We start from the raw sequence: 19647 nt of genomic DNA, 5'->3' as shown, positions 1-19647 counted from the left end.
CAACTAACCAGAACAATATACTAATAATAGATAACCAGTATAACAAACAACAATATACTGCTCCCATGAGAGGCTGGATATTGATAACACCATGGAGATATCTATCTTATATCTCCATGGTAACACCAACATGTGTCAGCAGGCTATTCAGCCAAAATTTCCAGAGGCTCGATGACAACCCGCATCTCAGATCGAGACATCCGGCCACTCTCTGGATAATTAATACATGAGATTTCGTAATACAGCCGAACAGGCTGGAACATGAATCCTGGATCGATGAGCAGGCTTAGACCTACAACATCGTGTTTTAAAATAAATTAAGTAAGTAAAACACTCTTTCATCAGATGATTTTTAAAATAAATTAGCAATTTTCTAGGTGTAAACTTTTTTTGGACTCACACTGCATAATGGCGTTGCGTCAGGGTATTCCCCTCGTGCGATATATGATGTCATCGATCGGTGTGTGAGTCAGTGTATTGGGTTTTGACAGATGTTTTATTTATCTGGTACGCGGTATATATATACAGGTCCGCGTTTGAAGAAACCATATTTTACGTCCACATTGGCCATGCACACACACCAAACCTGCTTTTAGTTCGATAATTCTTCATATGCTTTAGACCCTACACATCATTTTCGCAGGTTACAGGGGTTACAGCAGTCTTTCCAAGATCTTGGTAAGTTTTAGTAAGATTATATATACCGTACCGACTCTACTATAATAAATTTAAGTTTGTTCTGAGATTATTTGTAATGTCCTGTATGGTTGTGAACATCCAGATCAAGGGAAGGCTTCCTTTTGCGACAGCCACCCAAGAACAAAAGAAACTCAACTCGTTCTCTCGCAGATCATCGGTAGCGTGCTGGACTAGCTGTAGATCAGTGTGATGTGATGTTCTGTGCAATGTCAGTCAGAGCTAGTGTTTACTTGGATTGACAGCATGTAAGAGTATGAACAGATTGAAGGAGGAATGGAAGGAGAGAAGAGAGAATGTTGGCTATAGAGGTGCATATCAGATGTTGCAAACGGAGATCTTTCCAAAATCCAATTAAAGGTACAGACCAGTTTTGAAAACGCCCCCCTATCAAAAAGTAAAATGGAAGCTCTATTACCAATCATGTGAAAGAATATGTTATGACTATACTAAATACGTGATCATGCAAATTTTGCCGAGAAACCACCTACTATATATATTTGGTAAATTATTTTTATCTATTTGGACCTGATAGATATAACGCACGTGTCGCGCACATGTGCGTAATGTACAGTGCTTGTATAACTTTACCAAGACTGGGCCAAATTTCTTATCATTTTGATGATTCCAGAACCTTGCAGTACACACCAATACTAGACCTAGATGCTAGATGATCAACCTTTCCTGATCAATTCCACAACAATTCCACAACGTATCTTTCACAATGCAATCGCATGACCATATTACTGGTTTTTATCTTTAACCACTGCACTGCTTCACTTCGAACTTCACACTTCATTGTCTAGACTATAGAGATTCAAGATTCAAGATTTAAGATTTATATAATTCTTTCATGCACAGACATGAATGAAAACAATACATTCATGAACAGTAACAAAAAGTTCATCATCAACAAGAATAAATTCATGAACAATAACAAGAGAGTTATAAAATAATAAAGACATTGAAAATGTGGAAAAGAGGTGGTCTGTAAAAAAGCACAGCTTCTTAAACACAGATCACTTTTACAGGGACCGTTGAACGACAAAAAAGATTTTAAAAGAAGTAGATTAATAAGGAAATAGAAATGGAAATGGGGAAGGTGAATAAATGTACAATACAGGGGGTGCGCGGTGGGGCTAAGAATACTAATCTATAGTTACCTATACTGAATACAAAGAAATATCAGATCTATCACTAATTTATAGAAATTAGAATATGGTACATTAAAAGAAACAGAATAATGATGACAGAATAGTAAAGAATAGGGGAAGGTGGATAAATGTACAATACAGAGGAGGGGGGGGGGGGATCAATGCTAATCCAGTTTTCCATATTGAATGTAAATAAATATCAGATCTATTCACTGTAGGTGTACAGTAGACAAAATTTCGGCTAGCTATATACTAGTCTTCTTCTTCTGGATATAATGCCTCCTTCAATACTAAAGATTCTTGCAGATGTATATACTGGGGTGATGGACCACTACACCAGGGTTTCCCCTAAACTCTTTACGAATGGTGCAGTGGGTTCTTAACATGCTATGGTGGTGACTCTCCTCTACACGCTAACACTGGGCCTCCATTTAATGTCCTATCCGAGGGACGGAGTGTTTTCTACTTAACGTAGCCTGTGTCTATGAAACAGGGGAGAGGCACATATAACACACAAGACAGGCTTCAGTCATCCGCCTGGGTGGGATTCCACAGGCAGACGCTTTACCGACTGAGCCAACTGAGGCCTATAATGGTTATACCTAGGTATAATGTTATGGGGATATTAATTCCACTGCACTGAGGATATATAGGCATTTAAAGATACACCAGGTAGGGCATATAGGTATAGGCCTAGACTTAAAAATAACAAGCAAGTGTTTATATGGACAATAACCCAGCCCCCCCCCCCAGAAAATTACCCCTATAGACTAGGACAATGACCCCCCAACCCTGAAAATTACCCCCAAGGGCTAGGCTACTAGGCTAGGAGTAGCTAGCGTTATAGCAGGACAATTATCCCCCCCCCCCCCCCCCGAAAATTACCCCCTGATTGTAAAAAGGGCCATCTTCTTCTTCTTCTTCTTCTTTTTCTTCTATCAGTACAATACATTGCTTCCTTCAGGTTTGAAGATTCTTGCAGATGGTTGACTCGGCTCAGTGTGTGTGGGTGTATATATAAATGAGTTAGGATGCAGCATGCATTATTTATAAGGTGTAAGTAAAAAGTCTTGATCGGTTTAGCACTGCATGGCCTTCCATCAGTCTTTGACGGAAAGCTATTGGAATTGAATTGAATTGAATATGCTGAATGGGAGAGCGTTCGTTGCCCAAACAGTCTTGTGGCAGAAGGACTGTTTGAGGAGGACGTACTGTTCTGCAGTTGGGGATCTGGTAGCCATTTAGCATCTGCATGTGTTGATCGTGTTCTTCTGGAACCAGCAAGTTTAAGGGGAAGTCTACCTTTTTTTGCCTGTATCTCTAGCAAATGTATAGTCCCATGGATGGACATGTTTAATAATGATCGACATGAGATGATGAGAGATACTGTTCTTATCGATCATTGAGGATTAGCCCGATTAGGTTTTATATAATAATAATAATAATACAAACGTTACTTATATAGCACCCTGCATTACAAATGGAAAGTGGTGGGGATCTTGTTTAACTTTGAGAAAGTGGTGGTGTGTTGTTGTTTTTTGTTTTTTTTTTTTTTTTTTTTTTTGTTTTGTTTTGTTTGTTTTTTGTTTTTTTGTTTTTTTGGGGGGGGCGGGGGGTCTTACTCTGGTTGTGAAATAGTGACACACTAGTATACATGTACATGTATGTATGTATGGTGTGTATTTTGTAAGTGATATGGATGCCTGTCCTAATGATAGCCTGTTTTCTTCTTTCATTCTAATCTCAAGGAACAATGGAAGAGGAACCTGAAGAAACACTATATGGGCGTGCAATTTTGTTATCCGAGAAAAGGTATTAGTAATTGATGGTATAAAAACTTGAAACGCATCAAATGATGAAGGATTTTTGCACTTCAACTTTACAGATTTTGAGAAAATACAAAATATTTGCATTACGGTAGGCCTATAAATGAACTCATTTGCTGGTTTGACACTTTGAAACAAATTTTACCAGTCCCCAGTATCCTCCCTCCCCCCCCCCCTCACTTCTTTCCAGTATATAATGAAAATCTGAACTAAAGCATTAAAGATGATAATAATAAATATGAATTTAAAAATATAAAAGAAAATTAACATGCCTTCGATCAGGCTTCTGCTATAAAAGGCAAATATATTTTGTATGTATTTGTGGTTCGTAGACCAATATACTACAACATGTCAGGTAAAAATACCAAGACATGAATATCCATAAACCCACTTTTAGCCCTGTTATAAATCGCAATGTTTTAATGTACTAAACTACAGTATGATTTGAGCCATACTATGGTGATGCACACTAATACCAATTATCGCTATCGAAACTTGTAAAGTAACAATTATTGATTTTTTCAGCCCATGGGAAAATCCAAAGGCTTTTTCAGGATTGGAGGAGAAATCAGAAGAAGTTGCCGCTCCAGAAGAAGAGGATACATCTAATAAGGGAAAGGATAGCTGGTCACCTACATGTTCAAATAAGAAGCGCATACACAAGGTATCTGCATTTGTACATATGAAGAGCCTAATTCCACTTTAGATGAAAATTTAGTTATTGATATCCAAACATTGTTCACTTAAGTCTTTCAACAAAATTATTTATCTAAATTTTGGGAGCAATTATGAAAAAATGCACCTTCTAATATCACTTTTCCATAGATGCCTGTACAAAATCTAGTAAACAATTTCTTTTTTCTCAGAATTTACAAAAATGGATTTAGCTCGATCCTTTTGGAATTAAACTCTTCATATATTGTCTCCTAAAGTTTGAAGACATTTTTAGAAATAAGATATTGAAGAAATTTATTATTCATGTCCAATAATGTGCCGATACATTTTTCTACATCCTAGGGGTCGTTATCATATATGCCCATGCAGGCACCATGCAAGACCAAAACAGTCTTCCTGGTAGGTTAAAAGAGCAACAATTTGTCTGAATTGACCATTAGTTTAGAAACTAAAGTGCCTCATCCGGATCTCATTTTGTGATTTACAAAAACTATTGCCCTTTGAAGCATCCCAATTTTAGTATTTTTGCACACATCAAGGCTTGTCAAGTCATGCATGCAACATGACGGGTCGGGCTAACTGGGACCGGATACAACTCGGCCCAGCTGCGAAAATGGTCAGTTTTTGCAGGTTTAGGGTTAGGTTTAGGTCTAGGTTTAGGGTTAGGGTTAGGGTTAAATGACAAAAAATGACAGTTTTTGCAGCGTGGCCGAGTTGTCCCCAGGTCCTAGTAAGCCCGGATCCAACATGACATACCGGTACATTAACCTATGATAGATTGTGGTTATTTTGCATCAATCCCTGTCATTTCTATCTTTTTATCATTTCTTCTCATGAACCATTGACATGGTATAGTCACTATAGTGTAGGTTTCAAGTTAATAACTGGAAATATGTCCAACCACGTTTTCATTACATTTTGTATCATTTTAGCTAGTGCAAGACAGATCAGTTGGTATGGACATAATTGTCAGAGACAAAATCAAAACAAAAATAGGAATGCCTGTCTCGTATCAAACCAATTTAAGATGGGCCTGATTATGTTAAACATAACAAAAGATATCCAGTACCATTCTTTGCCAAGGTTATATTTTCTTACGATAGGTATAGCTATCACTCCATTTTTAAAAAATTAGTTTTTCAGAGATTGTGAAAACTTTAGAGCTTTGTCCAATTTTCATAAATTTCCTGTCCAAAATGTGCAAGAAAGAGATAAAAGAAATATCTTAATAGGCTAGGCATGACAAAAAATATGAGAAAGTGATGTTGGATGGTTTCAATGAAAAAACATTTTACATGTTTATACCTAAGTTATTGTACTGGTAGTTCTGCCTTTAATATGTGTATTTTTTCTCACAGACATGGATAGACGAGCTAGCAAAAGACGAGCCAACAAAAATCGAGCACAAGTACATGTACATGTGGATGTCCTTTCTAATGCTTATGGTAATAAGTGTATCAGGAGCTGATGGAAAAGGTTTGAATTGTGTTAAGAATTATTATTAAATAGTTGAAACAACAAGTGTACATCACTAGAGTGAGACAAAGTGATGTTGGGTTAAAGAAGGTCAAATGCCAAGGTCAGCAAGTCATTTTATATGAAATGTAAAGATTTTTTAAAACCTTATTTTTATCAAAGTAATGACTGTTTTAGCTGTGAACTTAAAATATATAAGTCGTATGCATCAGGGTAGCAAAGTGATCAGATTTTGGGATCATCAGGTCAAAGGGCATAGGTCTTAATGATCAAATGACATGTTGTTACAGGCTTTTTGTTCTCATTGTGATATTCCAAGAATAATTCAAGCCACAATAGTAACTGCAGTGAATTTACATTGTAGACAGGGGCATATTGGCAATGCAGTCACATTTGTCTGGTAATTTTTATTACTATCTTCATTTGTTTGTTTTTTTCTTTTTTTCTTCTTGACTTCACATTCTCCAGTTCATCTTCAACGGGGGAACTTCAGGAAAACTACCATAGCGGCCGATGAGACTCAAAGAGCCACCGACCCGGTTTTCAAACCGCTTAATGACTCGGTCTTCTCCATCTTTGCGAGAGGCGGACATGACCCCGAAAGATATGAATGTACTTCAGATTTTGTGTCAAAAAATCGAAGTTGCACTATAGTTGTAGGGGACAGGAGTAAGGCTGAGTGTGAGGGACTTCGGATCTCTGGGAATGGATCTCACACTTACATTGCCGTAGATGGGTCAAAACTGATTCACGACCTCACAATCTTCTGCATCTACCAACAAGTACCTTCAGACTACTCCCTGTACTTTCTGGAGGTGTCCAAGATTCAAGAGCAAGGTAATATTTCCCTTCAGCAGATAATAATAATAACATTTCGTTGTTATATAGCGCTCAATACATCGATCCAATGATGTGCCTAAGTGCTTTACAGATATATTATTACCCCGGTCAACGGCTTCAGGCTCACCCGCACACAATGTGTGCACATTTTCCACTCCCTGGGGAGCATTCCAGCCAGTCGCCATTTTACAAGCGCACACTTGCTCGTCCAACCACATGAACGTTCGCATCCTACAGATATTCTTGTGTTTTTAAAGGAGAATGAAATCCAACAAACTGGTATGGATATCGTTATTCCAAATTGTCAGCATGTTATATAGAAGATTGTAAAATTTCTTCAACACCTATTTGATTATTCAGCAAGGAAACCTATATCTCCAAAGTTCCCAATTTCCTTGCATGCCCGGAAAGTCAGCATGTTGATTGAGTTGTACAACTTGTGAATATACAAAAATGAATGCAAAGGCTATCAGCTGGGACGGGGGGGGGGGGGGGGGGGGGGGGGGGGGACAGAGGTCAAAAGCAAGTGAATAACAGTTCAGCATACATTCTTTTTCCATGAAATGTCTACCAGCCTCTGATATTTTAAAGTCCAAACAAAAAGCGTGTACGCGTTTAAATGCATTCATACATGTATATTCATTACAGTAAACCTTTAAAACGCTTACTGAACACAGAGCATATTTTTTAAATAGTTTGTTTTCTTCTTCCGCATCAGATTCTGATGGGCTTGATGGATTATGCAAGAGGAAAAAGATATTAAATGAATGATGTTTTGAGAGCAATTTGTTGTAACTGATGCATATATTATTCATGTAATTTTTACCGCTTGTATTATCGTTTGGTTTTAAAGATTGTGTGTTTAAAATTGTTCTTCCTTTTTTTTCAGCTTCTGATTGTACATCCTGGAGGAATGCCTTCATCGTCGTCATACCACTTCTGATCATCATCATGCCTTGTATGACCTTAGCTATCCAATACATCTATAAGAGAAGTAAGTTTAAGCAGCAACATGCTTTATGCATCCATGGTCCTTGTCGCAGGGATTTAGTAACTTGATTATTTGTTAGGCTTTTTCTTTTTTTTCTTCTTCTTTTTCTTCTTTTTTTGTGTCCACAAGATATAGAATCTTCTACATTTAAATATCTACATTGCATAACAAAAAAAAGTACACACATTGAAAATATCCTCAAAAAACTTAATTTCATGATATCTGCATGATATTTCCTCATGAAATTATTTGTGAATGTCTATTCAATCAGATGGCACTTAAATTACTGGCAATATAAGTGTACGCTTGAGTGAGCACCGGCTAATTTCTAAAAACTTGTGAAAATTCGTTTGCACAAAAATATATTAAATTGGAGCAAACTAGTGCATATCAGGCATCAATTGCCATCTGATTTAAACAAGGGCTTTGAAACACTAAGGTTGACAATGTTTGTATGTGTTTGTGTTTCCTATTTTTCTTTAAATAGTATTAAGAATTCTATTGATATTAAAACCAACAATAGTTTTGGAAATTTCATTTATTAGAAACATTCTCTATATACCTTTACAAATATTTATACAAGAGAAGACATGCAAATTAATTAATTAATGTTGTTCATTTTATTGTATTATATTTTGCTATTCAAACCTCAAGTTGTGCTGTTTGATGGTGTCATAGGTGGTATTAAGAGAACAAAAATAGCTGTTTGACAGAGTATCAGTTTTCCATTCCTTTTGTGCTTAAATCCCCCACCCTTACTCCACATTTTTATGGGATTAAAATGTTATTCTTATGTTTAACCCTTTGTATGTAGACAAATCAATGAAACGATGACACTGATCAAGATGGGATCCTGACAAGACTTGATGGTAATGAGTAAGAATTGTTATATAAGTAAAAGTCCAACAATAGATTATCTTTAGTTCTTTAAAGTGTAGAACATTGAAGTTAGTTTGAAAGAAAGAAATGACAACATAGCTGTGTATCTTTCAAATATACATACATGTAGTTATATACTGATGTTTATTTTTTTGTTTATGTGTTTTGTTTGTTGGGGGAGGGGTATGGTGGAAATATGGATTCATTTGACCCACCAAACTTTTAATCTCAAAAGTCAATGCAAATTAAAGTTTAATTCATTCTAAAGTTACGATAAAAATCAGAACAACATTTTGGCAAGAATATGCCTATATAATATGTCTATATAGCCCATTCCATTAAAATGAACTGAACATAAAAGTACTCACCTTTTAAATGAAGGCGGGGGGGGGGGGGGGGGTTAAGGTGTGAAGAGGGATGAGAGAGTGGCTTTATATGCAATGTATCCATGTTTACTATGATCTATAAGCATGTTATAGTAATCTAACCTGAGGTTCAAATGTGGATGGCAGATTGGAGGGGGGGGGGGGGGGGGTAAAAAACATTATCTTTTAGGGGTACAAATATAAACATTAATATATAATTTGTAACGTCACTGGGCACATTGTTGATGGACAATAGAGTACAGCAACTATGTCCTATTTTGTTTTTGTTTAATTTGCAAGACAAATATTATAAACCATGCTCCATAATTAGAATTGATGGTATGGTATACAAAGGGAGACTGTTAGTCCATGCAACATCTCATTGTTAAATTATTGTATTCTATTCTCTACCACAGGATGAACGGTTATGCTCAAGCTGAACGGGAGAAGGAGCCTTTACAGTTCAAGGACTTTTTTTTGGGGGGGGGGTGGGGAGGTTCATTTGTTTATTTTAGTTGTTTTTTTAAACTTTCAGTTGGGTATTAAACATTAGCTATTTTAATCTTCCTGTATATTGGAGAGATAAAAGAGCCCCTACTTTATCTTAAGTTTTATTTCAAGTTTCACTAAAAATAAGATGGGCGATAGCGTTAAAGTTGCATGTATCATGTTTATAACTGTAATGGGTGCACAAAAAGAAAGAGATTAAGATTAAATGAAAGATCAAATCTGAGATATAAATTAGTGGTCTTTAAATTAATACCTGTTATATTTTTTTAATAAAATAAAATATTTGGGAGATGAAATCTTGCTCAGAATACCACCGTGGGTTATGGTTGAATAATATCTACTACATTTAGAACATGTCTTGATAATGCATGTAGTTTACCATGTTAATAACCCTTCTGTACAAGTATGAATGATCTGCAGTCAAACCTGCTTTTGACGCATATTGTGTTTCCCCTAAAACGTGTGTTTATATAAACATGTCAAGACCATGTACCTAGCTAGAGAGACCACTTTTTGTATCTGCTTTCGGTGGTCTTTCTGTACAGGTTTAAATGTATATACTGCTCCTAGTTTTAAATAATTTGTGATGGTCATATTTTTTCAGATTGTAGATTTTGTAAATGCATGTATGGTGGTGTGACCTTAATTCGCGGACAATTCCATATCTTTAAAAATCTATAAGATTTTGAAAATCTAATATGGCCAATGGAAAGATGAACATAAGATGGCCTAGAGACGAAAATTCTTAGGAATAGGGTCTGAAATTATCAAAAATAGTGACAAAAGATTGACAAATTTGCATTCTTTTGCATGGGTTCCGATAAAAATGTGAACTTTCTGACAATGGTGTAGAAATCTTCATTTAGAGAGAATATGTCATCAAAATTGCAAGTAAAAAGTTATACTAACTTCCCAGTTGTGTGATAGTTTGACTTGCAATTCATGCAATTTCCTTACCTTTGATGGATTGCTTTTTAAAAATTTCCCTTGTAAACTCTTTTACGCGAATTTAGGACTTGTTGTTTTCTTTTGTAACGTTCATGTGTATAGCATATTTGTAAAGCACATTACGATCTGACATCAAATTGCTAGTTGCACCCGTTTGTAGTCTACAATTTGGATTCATTTGGAAATAATTAATCTAAATAAGTTTGTATAAAATATGAGAAATCCTGGGTCGAATATCACATTCCTATTTTATATTAATGTCCACAAACTTTGGTCACCCCATCAAACATATCTAAGTTGAATTCACTCATACATGTTCAAGTATCTTAAATACATTCCTATTTTTGCATGATGTTCAATTTATTTACATATTGGTAGAAACATTTGTTTGTATATTATCTGACATTGGAAATGAGCAGTGTCTCTTAAAAGCGGACCAAAAATCATAATATGTATGCTTTATAATTGGGTTCCTTGCTGGTATGGCTTCTGGGTCTTGCTGTAAAAAATATACATGTATGTATTTTTTAGTGTAGAAAATTACCATAATTATGTTAAGGTAGATTTGTAATATAACTTTGATTAACTGAAGACACTGAGAAGGGCTATCGAGAGATGTATGGGAATAGAACATTTTGGAAAGAGAATTTAATGTATGAGGGTCATACTTGTATGAAACTGGAGGAGATAAGAAATAGGAGTTGCAATTAAGTTCAATTATTTGCCATTGATTTGTATCGATGATGAGGGTCCAAACATTCTTAAATCAGAAGAAGAACATGCCCTGTGGATCTGTAGAGCATGATATATGTAGAGATATATCTCTCAAAATGGGGGAGCGAACCTTCGTTCATGCTGGGCCTTCATTATGGAATACTCTCCCTCAATGGATTACAAATAACAGTTCTGGTGAAGTGTTAAAAAAAAATCTTAAGAAATATCTGTTTAATTTAGCCTATAATTGATTACCATTACCTTTCATGTCTGTACCTCTCCTATTGCACTTTTGTAAATATTCATCAAGTATTTTATCTTTTGCACAAGCTGCGCCTTGAGCATTTGATTGTCAAGTGGATTTGGCGCCACACAAATCTTATGTATTATTATTACATTCACTGAGAATGTTCTAAAGCTGAAGGTCCAAATGGGATGACCAAAGATGACCAAAACTTGATAGCCTAAAAGAATTTGTTATTGAACATTTGAACAACATATGCCAGAATATATTCCTAAGGATCTGAAAAGTCGATGTATGTGCCAACCCCTAAGAAACCTAAGGCAAGCGTACTTAAAGATTTTAGAACTTTTGGGTCTTGTGAGTTGCTCTGGAACAACATGTATTTCTTACATTTGTTTTAAATGCATAAAATAGATTTGTAATGTTTTGTTGGAAACATGAATAAAATTTGAAATTGAAGTTTGAAAATTGAAATTTGAAAATTTGAAAATTTGAAATTGAAATTGAAATTGAAATTGATCATAGAGGGCACTATAGCTTGAATAAAAGATCAAATTGAAAAAGAAGTAGGTCAGGAACAGTTTGGTTTCATACCTCGAAGTGGTACAAGGGAAGCCAGATTCAGTATGAGAGTATTTGAAGAAATATATATTATTTATATATAATATATAATATTTTACACTACAAATAAATAGATCTTGTTCAACTTTACTATGTGCAATGTTTAGTCTGATGTTAGTTTTAAATGTTGAATTATTAATGATTGAAAGTCCCTTTCCACACTAAATATGAAATGAGAGAGAGGGGGAGATGAGAGGGACAGGAGGAGAGAGAGAGAGAGGGGGAGAGAGAGATGAGAGAGAGAGAAAGCGAGAGGGGGAGAGAGATGAGAGAAATAGAGAGGGGGAGAGAGGGGGAGAGAGAAAGCGAGAAGGGGAGAGAGAAAGCGAGAGGGGGAGAGAGAGATGAGAGAAATAGAGAGGGGGGGGGGGGGGGGAGAGATGAAAGAAAGCGAGAGGGGGAGAGGGGGAGAGAGAGATGAGAGAAAGCGAGAGGGGGGAGAGAGATGAAAGAAAGCAAAAGGGGAGAGGGGAGAGAGAAAGCGAGAAGGGGAGAGAGAAAGCGAGAGGGGGAGAGAGAGATGAGAGAAATAGAGAGGGGGGGGGGAGAGATGAAAGAAAGCGAGAGGGGGGAGAGAGAGATGAGAGAAATAGAGAGGGGGGGGGGGGGAGAGATGAAAGAAAGCGAGAGGGGGAGAGAGAGAGATGAGAGAAAGCGAGAGGGGGAGAGAGAGATGAGAGAAAGTGAGAGGGGGAGAGAGAGATGAGAGAAAGCGAGAGAGATGAGAGAAAGCGAGAGGGGGGAGAGAGATGAAAGAAAGCAAAAGGGGGAGAGGGGGAGAGGGGGAGAGAGAAAGCGAGAAGGGGAGAGAGAAAGCGAGAGGGGGAGAGAGAGATGAGAGAAAGCGAGAGAAAGAGAGACGGAGAGATGAGAGAAAGCGAGAGAGAGAGAGAGAGAGATGAGAGAAAGCGAGAGGGGAGAGAGAAAGCGAGAGGGGTAGAGAGAGAGAGATGAGAGAAAGCGAGAGGGGGAGAGAGAGATGAGAGAAAGAGAGAGGGGGAGAGAGAGATGAGAGAGAGCGAGAGGGGGAGAGAGAGATGAGAGAGAGCGAGAGGGGGAGAGAGAGATGAGAGAAAGCGAGAGGGGGAGAGAGAGATGAGAGAAAGCGAGAGGGGGAGAGAGAGATGAGAGAAAGCGAGAGGGGGAGAGATGGGAGTAAAGGGAGGAGAGAGTGATCATGAGATGGGAGACGTAGGGAGATGTTAGGGAAGAGAGAGAGAGAGAGATGAGAGAAAGCGAGAGGAGAAGAGAGAGATATGAAAGAAAGTGAGAGGGGGAGAGAGATGAGAGAAAGTGAGAAGAGAAGAGAGAGTTGAGAGAAAGCGAGGAGAGAGAGAGAGAGAGAGATGAGAGAAAGCGAGAGGGGGAGAGATAGATGAGAGACAGCGGGGAGAGAGAGAGAGAGAGAGAGAGAGAGAGAGAGAGAGAGAGATGAGAGAAAGCGAGAGGGGGAGAGAGAGATGAGAGAAAGCGAGAGGGGGAGAGATGGGAGTAAAGGGAGGAGAGAGTGATCATGAGATGGGAGACGTAGGGAGATGTTAGGGAAGAGAGAGAGAGATGAGAGAAAGCGAGAGGAGAAGAGAGAGATATGAGAGAAAGTGAGAGGGGGAGAGAGATGAGAGAAAGTGAGAAGAGAAGAGAGAGTTGAGAGAAAGCGAGGAGAGAGAGAGAGAGAGAGATGAGAGAAAGCGAGAGGGGGAGAGATAGATGAGAGACAGCGGGGAGAGAGAGAGAGAGAGAGAGAGAGAGAGAGAGAGAGAGAGAGAGAGAGAGAGAGAGAGAGAGAGAGAGAGAGATGAGAGAAAGCGAGAGGGGGAGAGAGAGAGAGATGAGAGAAAGAGAGAGGGGGAGAGAGAGATGAGAGAAAGCGAGAGGGGGAGAGAGAGATGAGAGAATGCGAGAGGGGGAGAGAGAGATGAGAGAAATATAGAGGGGAGAGAGAGATGAGAGAAAGCGAGAGGGGGAGAGAGAGATGAGAGTAAAGGGAGGAGAGAGGGATCGAGAGATGGGAGACGTAGGGAGATGTTAGATCGAGAGGGTATAACATTTAGAAAAGAGAATACGATGAACAAGGGTCGTATGAAACTAAGCTAAGAATCATTCGCATAAATCTTCAGTTCATGCATTCAAAAATGCCTCAGAATATAAATCAAGGCTAAAAAAAATTCCGGGGCCCTTAAGTGGACCCCTAACCCCACGCCATAAAGGCTTTTCACTAGTTTGCAATTTCGTACATTTCACCATTTTCACGCCCCCCCCCCCCCCCCCCCCCCCCCCCCCCCCCCCCCCCACCCCCCCCCCCCCCCTCTTGGAAAGTCTTGGATCATTCCCTGGTACTATGTAATTTGATATTAATTTTGTCTATCATTGTCTTTGTGATCTAACATTTTTCTCACATACAATAATAGTCCATCATCCACAAATGACCGGCAGACATTGGTCTAAAAATGGGACAGCTGGAAAGTTGTTATAAGAACGGAAATGGGCCTGTAATAAGTGATATTATAAAGATTGATTATGAGGCAGCAACAGGTAAAGGGGCCATTTCAGGAAGATGACAATACATCGATGATTAATTAATATGTATCCAACAGTTAACATAATCCTCTCCGCTTATGTATACAACGGAGCGTAGTAACTGAGCGAGAAGAGTTTATAGATAGAACACCCAAAAACAAAAATACAGTGTACTTAAAATAGCCTTAATTTAAAGCTATCATTTCCTTAAATGTTTTTTTTTTTTGAATCTCCGGAATCGCCAACCCTGGTGGCAGAAAATATCATGTCTTCCTTTCAGAGTTGAAAATGAAATTATTTTTATGACACTGCGTTGTCAAAGTAGACTGGCTTTTATTAAAAAGAAAATAATTTCAGGGTGGACTATCCCTTGAACAAGGGTTGATTTTTCGGGGGGGGGGGGGGATCATTAAAAAATGTAATTGGCAAGGTTAAACATTAAGGCATGTACCTGTGTAAGCCTTCTTTTATTGGTTTTTTTTTCAATTTTTTTTCTTCTAGCTTTCTTAATTTCTCTTTTTTCTTCTCTCCTTCTTTTTTCCTCCTTTCTTTACCCTTTTCCCTTTTTGATTTTGTTAAAGAGTATTGGCACCCCAAATAAGCCCACCTCCCTGCATACGCCAGTGCAGAGTAATGGGATGGTGATGAGAGCGTATTTTAGGCCTATAGTGCAATTAACATATAGGAGATCGGGTGTCAAAAATGCCCCTTTTACTTTTACTTTGAAAGTGCCCCTATTAATTTTTAAAAGTGCCCCTTCCCCTTTCCACCTCTGATAAGTGCCCCTTTTATTCTTACACGTACCCCTTTTCATTTGCAATAAGTGTCCATTTTCCATTCTAATAATTGCCCTATTCAAATCTGAGAAGTTCCCCTTTTGCTTTGTAAAAAGTGCCCCTTCCCCTTCTAATAACTTACCCTTTTTCATCTTTGATAAGTGCCCCGTTCATTTTAACATGTGCCTTTTTTTTTTTTTAATAAGAGCCACTTCCCCCTTCTCATAAAAGCCCCCTTTCACCTCCGATAAATGCCCCTATTAAAATCTGATCGGTGCCCCTTTGCTTTCAATAAATGCACATTTCCCTTTATCATTAGTGCCCCTTTTTCATTCTCGTGAGTGCCTCTTTTCGTATATGGTCAGTGACCTTTTTCAGATGCGATGAGTGCCCCTTTTCACGTCTTTCCTATCCCTTTTTCATAAATGCCCATTTTCACTTCTCATATATTATGCCTCTATCAAAATCTGATGAGTGCCTCTTTTCCGTCGAGAAATGACCATTTCCCATTCTCATGCAATTCCTTTTCATCCTTGGTGCGTGCCTCTTTTTTTAGGTGTAAGAATTGCCCCATTTTCACCTCTGATAATTAGCCTTTGCACTTTGACACGTCCTCCTTTTTTTCTAATTAGTGTCTTAACCCTTTTGATAAGTCTCCCCTTTCCCTCTCATCATTAAACGTGCCCCTAATAAGAGCAATTCCCCCAAAGCTCGCTCGCTACGCTCGGTCGTAGTTTTGAATATAAGATGTTATAACTATGTAACTTATCAAAGGTCTTTTCAGTCTCCCGTTATGAGAATGTGCTTATAAGTATAACCCCATTAGGATTGGGGTCTTCCTCTTTTAATATAAGATGTAATTTTTCGCACTGGGACCTCACAAATCTTTAAAATTTGCTCCCTCGCAAATGAATTTTCAGACCAACACACCCAACTGCAAAGTATGATGCAATATCTTATATGATGTATAAAGAGAAACAAATATTGAAATCATCCCTGAAAATGTAATCACAATATAGGGGTATATCCAATGTCTAAAACATTGGATATTTCCGCTTTGAGATTTACCTTTGAATGTGCCCTTTTTTCTCCAGAAAGTGCCTTTTTTTGTTCCCCCCCCCCCCACTTTGTAAGTTGCTCCACCGCCTTCTGACTCAGCTATAGGGACCTGGAAATTATTTCTACTTTGACTCGTTCATTGAAAGGATTGGTTATTAGAGGATTAAAGTTTGATCTTAATTAAGGGAATCTTCTTTTATCTTATTTGTTTACAGACCGTGATCATTGTTGAAGTCTACTGATCGACTGACACAAATAGCCAGATCTTATTTATGATCACGGTCTTCTACATTTTTCTTCTTCTTTTTAGTCTTCTTGGGTGATGCTTTTTCTGTTTCGCTTGTGTTCAATGGTGGCAGGCTCCTTCGTTTTGTTTGTGTATCCAAGGCAGTAGTCGCCATTTCAAACAATTTTCTGATTAAAATCACATAATTTGTTGTCCTGTAACAGTTCTTGATGTAATGATATCTAGTATCATTTTGGTTTTGTTGTTGTTGCTGCTGCTGCTGTGGTTGTTGTTGTTCAAGATGATTAACGTCAGGGCCGTAGCCAGAGTTTGATGTTTTTGTTTGTTTGTTTGTTTGTTTGTTGTTTTTTTTTGGGGGGGGCACATACATGTTATTGATCGACGTCCTGGGAGGAGTCTAAAAATAGTTAAACCGATCTTGGAAAAAATGGGGGGGGGCACCCCCCCCCCCCTCCCCGTGGCGGGCCTGATTAACGTTATCCACCTCCTTCTCCTCATCCTCATCATTAATTCATCATCATAATGACTGCTTGGCAGTAAAGTCATCAAAATAGCTTTTGTATAATTATGCAAATCATTCAGGGTATGAAATAAATTCTGCCTCGACATGCAGATTGATACCACCCCCTCACCACAATCAATACAGTCCCAGAAATAATAAACAATTCATAAAAAAAAATTTAAAAAAAGTAATAACCCGAATTCGGTCTGATATTTTCTTCGAGGTCAAACTCATTAACAATCTTTTTAAAATAATGTTGTCGTCTGATATTCAAGAGGAGGATTACACCGATTAGCGAAATATGTCACAGCGGGAAATATTTGTTAAGTAATTAACCCGGGGAATTCCCTTCCTTATATTCCTATAATCGAAAGACAGGTTCTGGGGGCAAAATTTGCAACCAAGTCGTGCAGTGAACCCTAGTCATCAATAAACAAGTGATTTAACTATGATGAGTTTAACTTAGAACTCCAAGTTTAGGATTATAAATTGGCATGTCACTACTGTGTCAGACACATTTTAGTAGCCCTATATTACAGTGCGTAATAAAACCTGTACTAGTTTACCGTGAAAGGTGACCAACCGACCACATCACATATTTCTCTGTTTATAATATTGTTCCGTGTTAAGCTACTGTGGAAAACTTTCGCGAGATCGAGAAGTTATGTTAGATTACCCGGTAGTCATTTTCATTTAGGTTATGTGAACCTGTACGGCAAAGTTGGAAGTCATTTTGAGTGTTGTCTGTGATTCAACCTGATCTTTTTCGTAGACATGATTAGTTTCAGTGGATTCTCCTAGAAGCAGTAAGCCAAGAATAAAAGGTGAGAAACGGGAGTGTTGTATGTGCGACGACGGTACGGTGCAAGGCCAAGGGTGTGTGAAGTCAACGTGTGTATATTCATTGCATTGTACAGGTGTAGGCCTAGTGTGTTGTACCTTGCCCGCATGCAGCCGAGGCCGAGGGGAAACTGAGCGATGAGCTAACGGGAAAGCACCGGGCTGGTGTGCAATTGTGTTAATGACGTGGTGCTTCGCACTCACTTGCACCTTCTAGATCTATGTCTTGACTATGAGCTTTAAAAGTCTGCATTTCGAGCTTCTGTACATGTAGACCCCAGGTTTGACATCATGTCTAAGTACAGACCGTTTGAAAATAAAAAGATATTAACTTAATCTGTTCGTGAACATATTTTGTTTTCTTTTAACTCATTACTGAAATCTGACATTTTTGTAAACTTGAAATTGTAATTAATTGGTTATCTTCTTTATTTTCTCACTGAAAGACGAAATTACTTTGTTGGGCCGCAGTGCAGTGTAGTCTGTATAGACAGTCATGCCTTATGGTTGACTTCTTACTCGTCTGCTCATTTCACAAAGCCAAGGACTGGGTGTCGGATCACGACATCGATTGAGAGGAAGGCATTTGATCTAGTTTTATGAATATTCACACCTGACACACATCCAGCTCTTGAGTCTTGTGCATGTGTGGCAAAAAGTTTGTTTATTTTCCCAGTGATTCTGTGTTATTTTCTTGAGGCCTTCCAGATACTGTATGCTCTTGGTAATAATAGACCAAGTAAAACCGATTCCTATTATTATCAAAGGGGATGTAGCATGGCAAGACTACACATCTTTACCGTGGCCGCCTGACTCACAGCCAATCGGGTATTATATGTATTCACGTGTGTGCCACATACATGTACGCAAAACCGAAGCATGAGCTAATTAAGTCTATGTTTACGTGCAGTTGTCCAAAAGAAGCTGTAGATGGCGTTAACCAGTAATTGTCATGCCACAACCCCTTTAAAGTTAGACTCATCCCCACATAGAGTTGGTGTACATCATCCTCCTTGATTGATACTCATTGATAGAGCCAAGTTTATTTATGTATTGCCATTTTTTGTGTTTTTTCTATTCCAGGAATAGACGTCGGTTTGGATTATCATCGATTGTTTTTGTGCAACTCCATTCTAAAAAAGAATGGCGTCAAAGTTGCGCAATATGGTGAGCAAGAAGAAGAGAAGATTCATCGATAAAGGCTTCGACTTGGACCTGAGCTGTATCCTTTTTTAAATGGCTGACAAATATTTGTAAAGTTTAAGGGGAAGTCCGCCCTGATGATAAGTTGGTTTGAATAAAAACAGAAAAATGGGAGAAAGAAATCAGTGAAAATTTGAGCAATATCCAATTAAGAATAGGAAAGTTATGAATTTTTGAAGTTGTCATCAGTGAAACAGAAAATGTTTAAATTGACATCTTTTTTAAAATGTAATATCAACAAATATGTTTTTGAAAATACAATGTACGCTCAGCACGAAGAAAGAAGAAAGTGCACACTATGATAATTAAGATTTTGAAATAAATATCTAATAGTAATACTAACATATCTTTCACACATTAAAAAAAAATAATAATCATCTTTAAGATGATATGCTTATAATTTATTATGGAATTGTTCCATTCATGCATGAGTGAGCATAGCCATTTAACAATGTGTTAGTCTTTGAAAGAAAATTGCAAAAAATGGGGCACCTGGCCATTCAAATGTTGATGAGCATTTCTTGTAAAAGAAAAAGAAAAGACAAAGGAAAGACATCTTGACAC

At 37.9% G+C, this 19647-nt stretch overlaps 2 protein-coding genes across 4 annotated transcripts in view; both read left to right on the top strand.

Annotated features, from left to right (window-relative positions):
* The first annotated feature begins 68 nt into the window (after positions 1 to 68).
* LOC115921664 lies at positions 69 to 9382 on the top strand. 3 transcript variants are annotated; one of them, XM_030979454.1, is made up of 8 exons: positions 69 to 321; positions 3599 to 3662; positions 4202 to 4340; positions 5710 to 5827; positions 6296 to 6664; positions 7557 to 7661; positions 8473 to 8527; positions 9319 to 9382. In XM_030979454.1, exons 2-7 carry the CDS (start codon positions 3604 to 3606, stop codon positions 8490 to 8492), a joined length of 810 nt encoding a protein of 269 aa, XP_030835314.1. In that variant the 5' UTR covers positions 69 to 321; positions 3599 to 3603; the 3' UTR covers positions 8493 to 8527; positions 9319 to 9382. The 3 variants fall into 3 exon arrangements, with proteins under 3 accessions (XP_030835314.1, XP_030835313.1, XP_030835312.1); XM_030979453.1 differs by lacking the exon at positions 69 to 321 and adding an exon at positions 332 to 678; XM_030979452.1 differs by lacking the exon at positions 69 to 321 and adding an exon at positions 1004 to 1056.
* Positions 9383 to 17653: 8271 nt separating this feature from the next.
* The window catches only part of LOC590938 (phosphatidylinositol 3,4,5-trisphosphate 3-phosphatase and dual-specificity protein phosphatase PTEN), a 28922-nt gene continuing 26928 nt past the window's right edge, over positions 17654 to 19647 (top strand). The window contains exons 1-2 of the mRNA XM_790523.5: positions 17654 to 17864; positions 18964 to 19102. Coding sequence (XP_795616.4) covers positions 19024 to 19102 — 79 coding nt within the window. The 5' untranslated portion in view covers positions 17654 to 17864; positions 18964 to 19023. The remainder of the gene's footprint in view (positions 17865 to 18963; positions 19103 to 19647) is intronic.

Source organism: Strongylocentrotus purpuratus, unplaced genomic scaffold (genome assembly GCF_000002235.5).
Source record: "Strongylocentrotus purpuratus isolate Spur 01 unplaced genomic scaffold, Spur_5.0 spur5_scaffold_10, whole genome shotgun sequence".
NCBI lineage: Eukaryota > Metazoa > Echinodermata > Echinoidea > Camarodonta > Strongylocentrotidae > Strongylocentrotus > Strongylocentrotus purpuratus.
This window is presented reverse-complemented; position numbering and strand designations above follow the sequence as displayed.

Bases quoted from the DNA above. Each gene is read 5' to 3' on its own strand.
- LOC115921664 (XM_030979454.1), top strand. From the start codon at position 3,604: ATGGAAGAGGAACCTGAAGAAACACTATATGGGCGTGCAATTTTGTTA. The intron at 4,341-5,709 runs GTATCTGCATTT...TTTTTCTCACAG, and splicing joins ATAAGAAGCGCATACACAAG to ACATGGATAGACGAGCTAGC. The intron at 7,662-8,472 runs GTAAGTTTAAGC...CTTTGTATGTAG, and splicing joins CCAATACATCTATAAGAGAA to ACAAATCAATGAAACGATGA.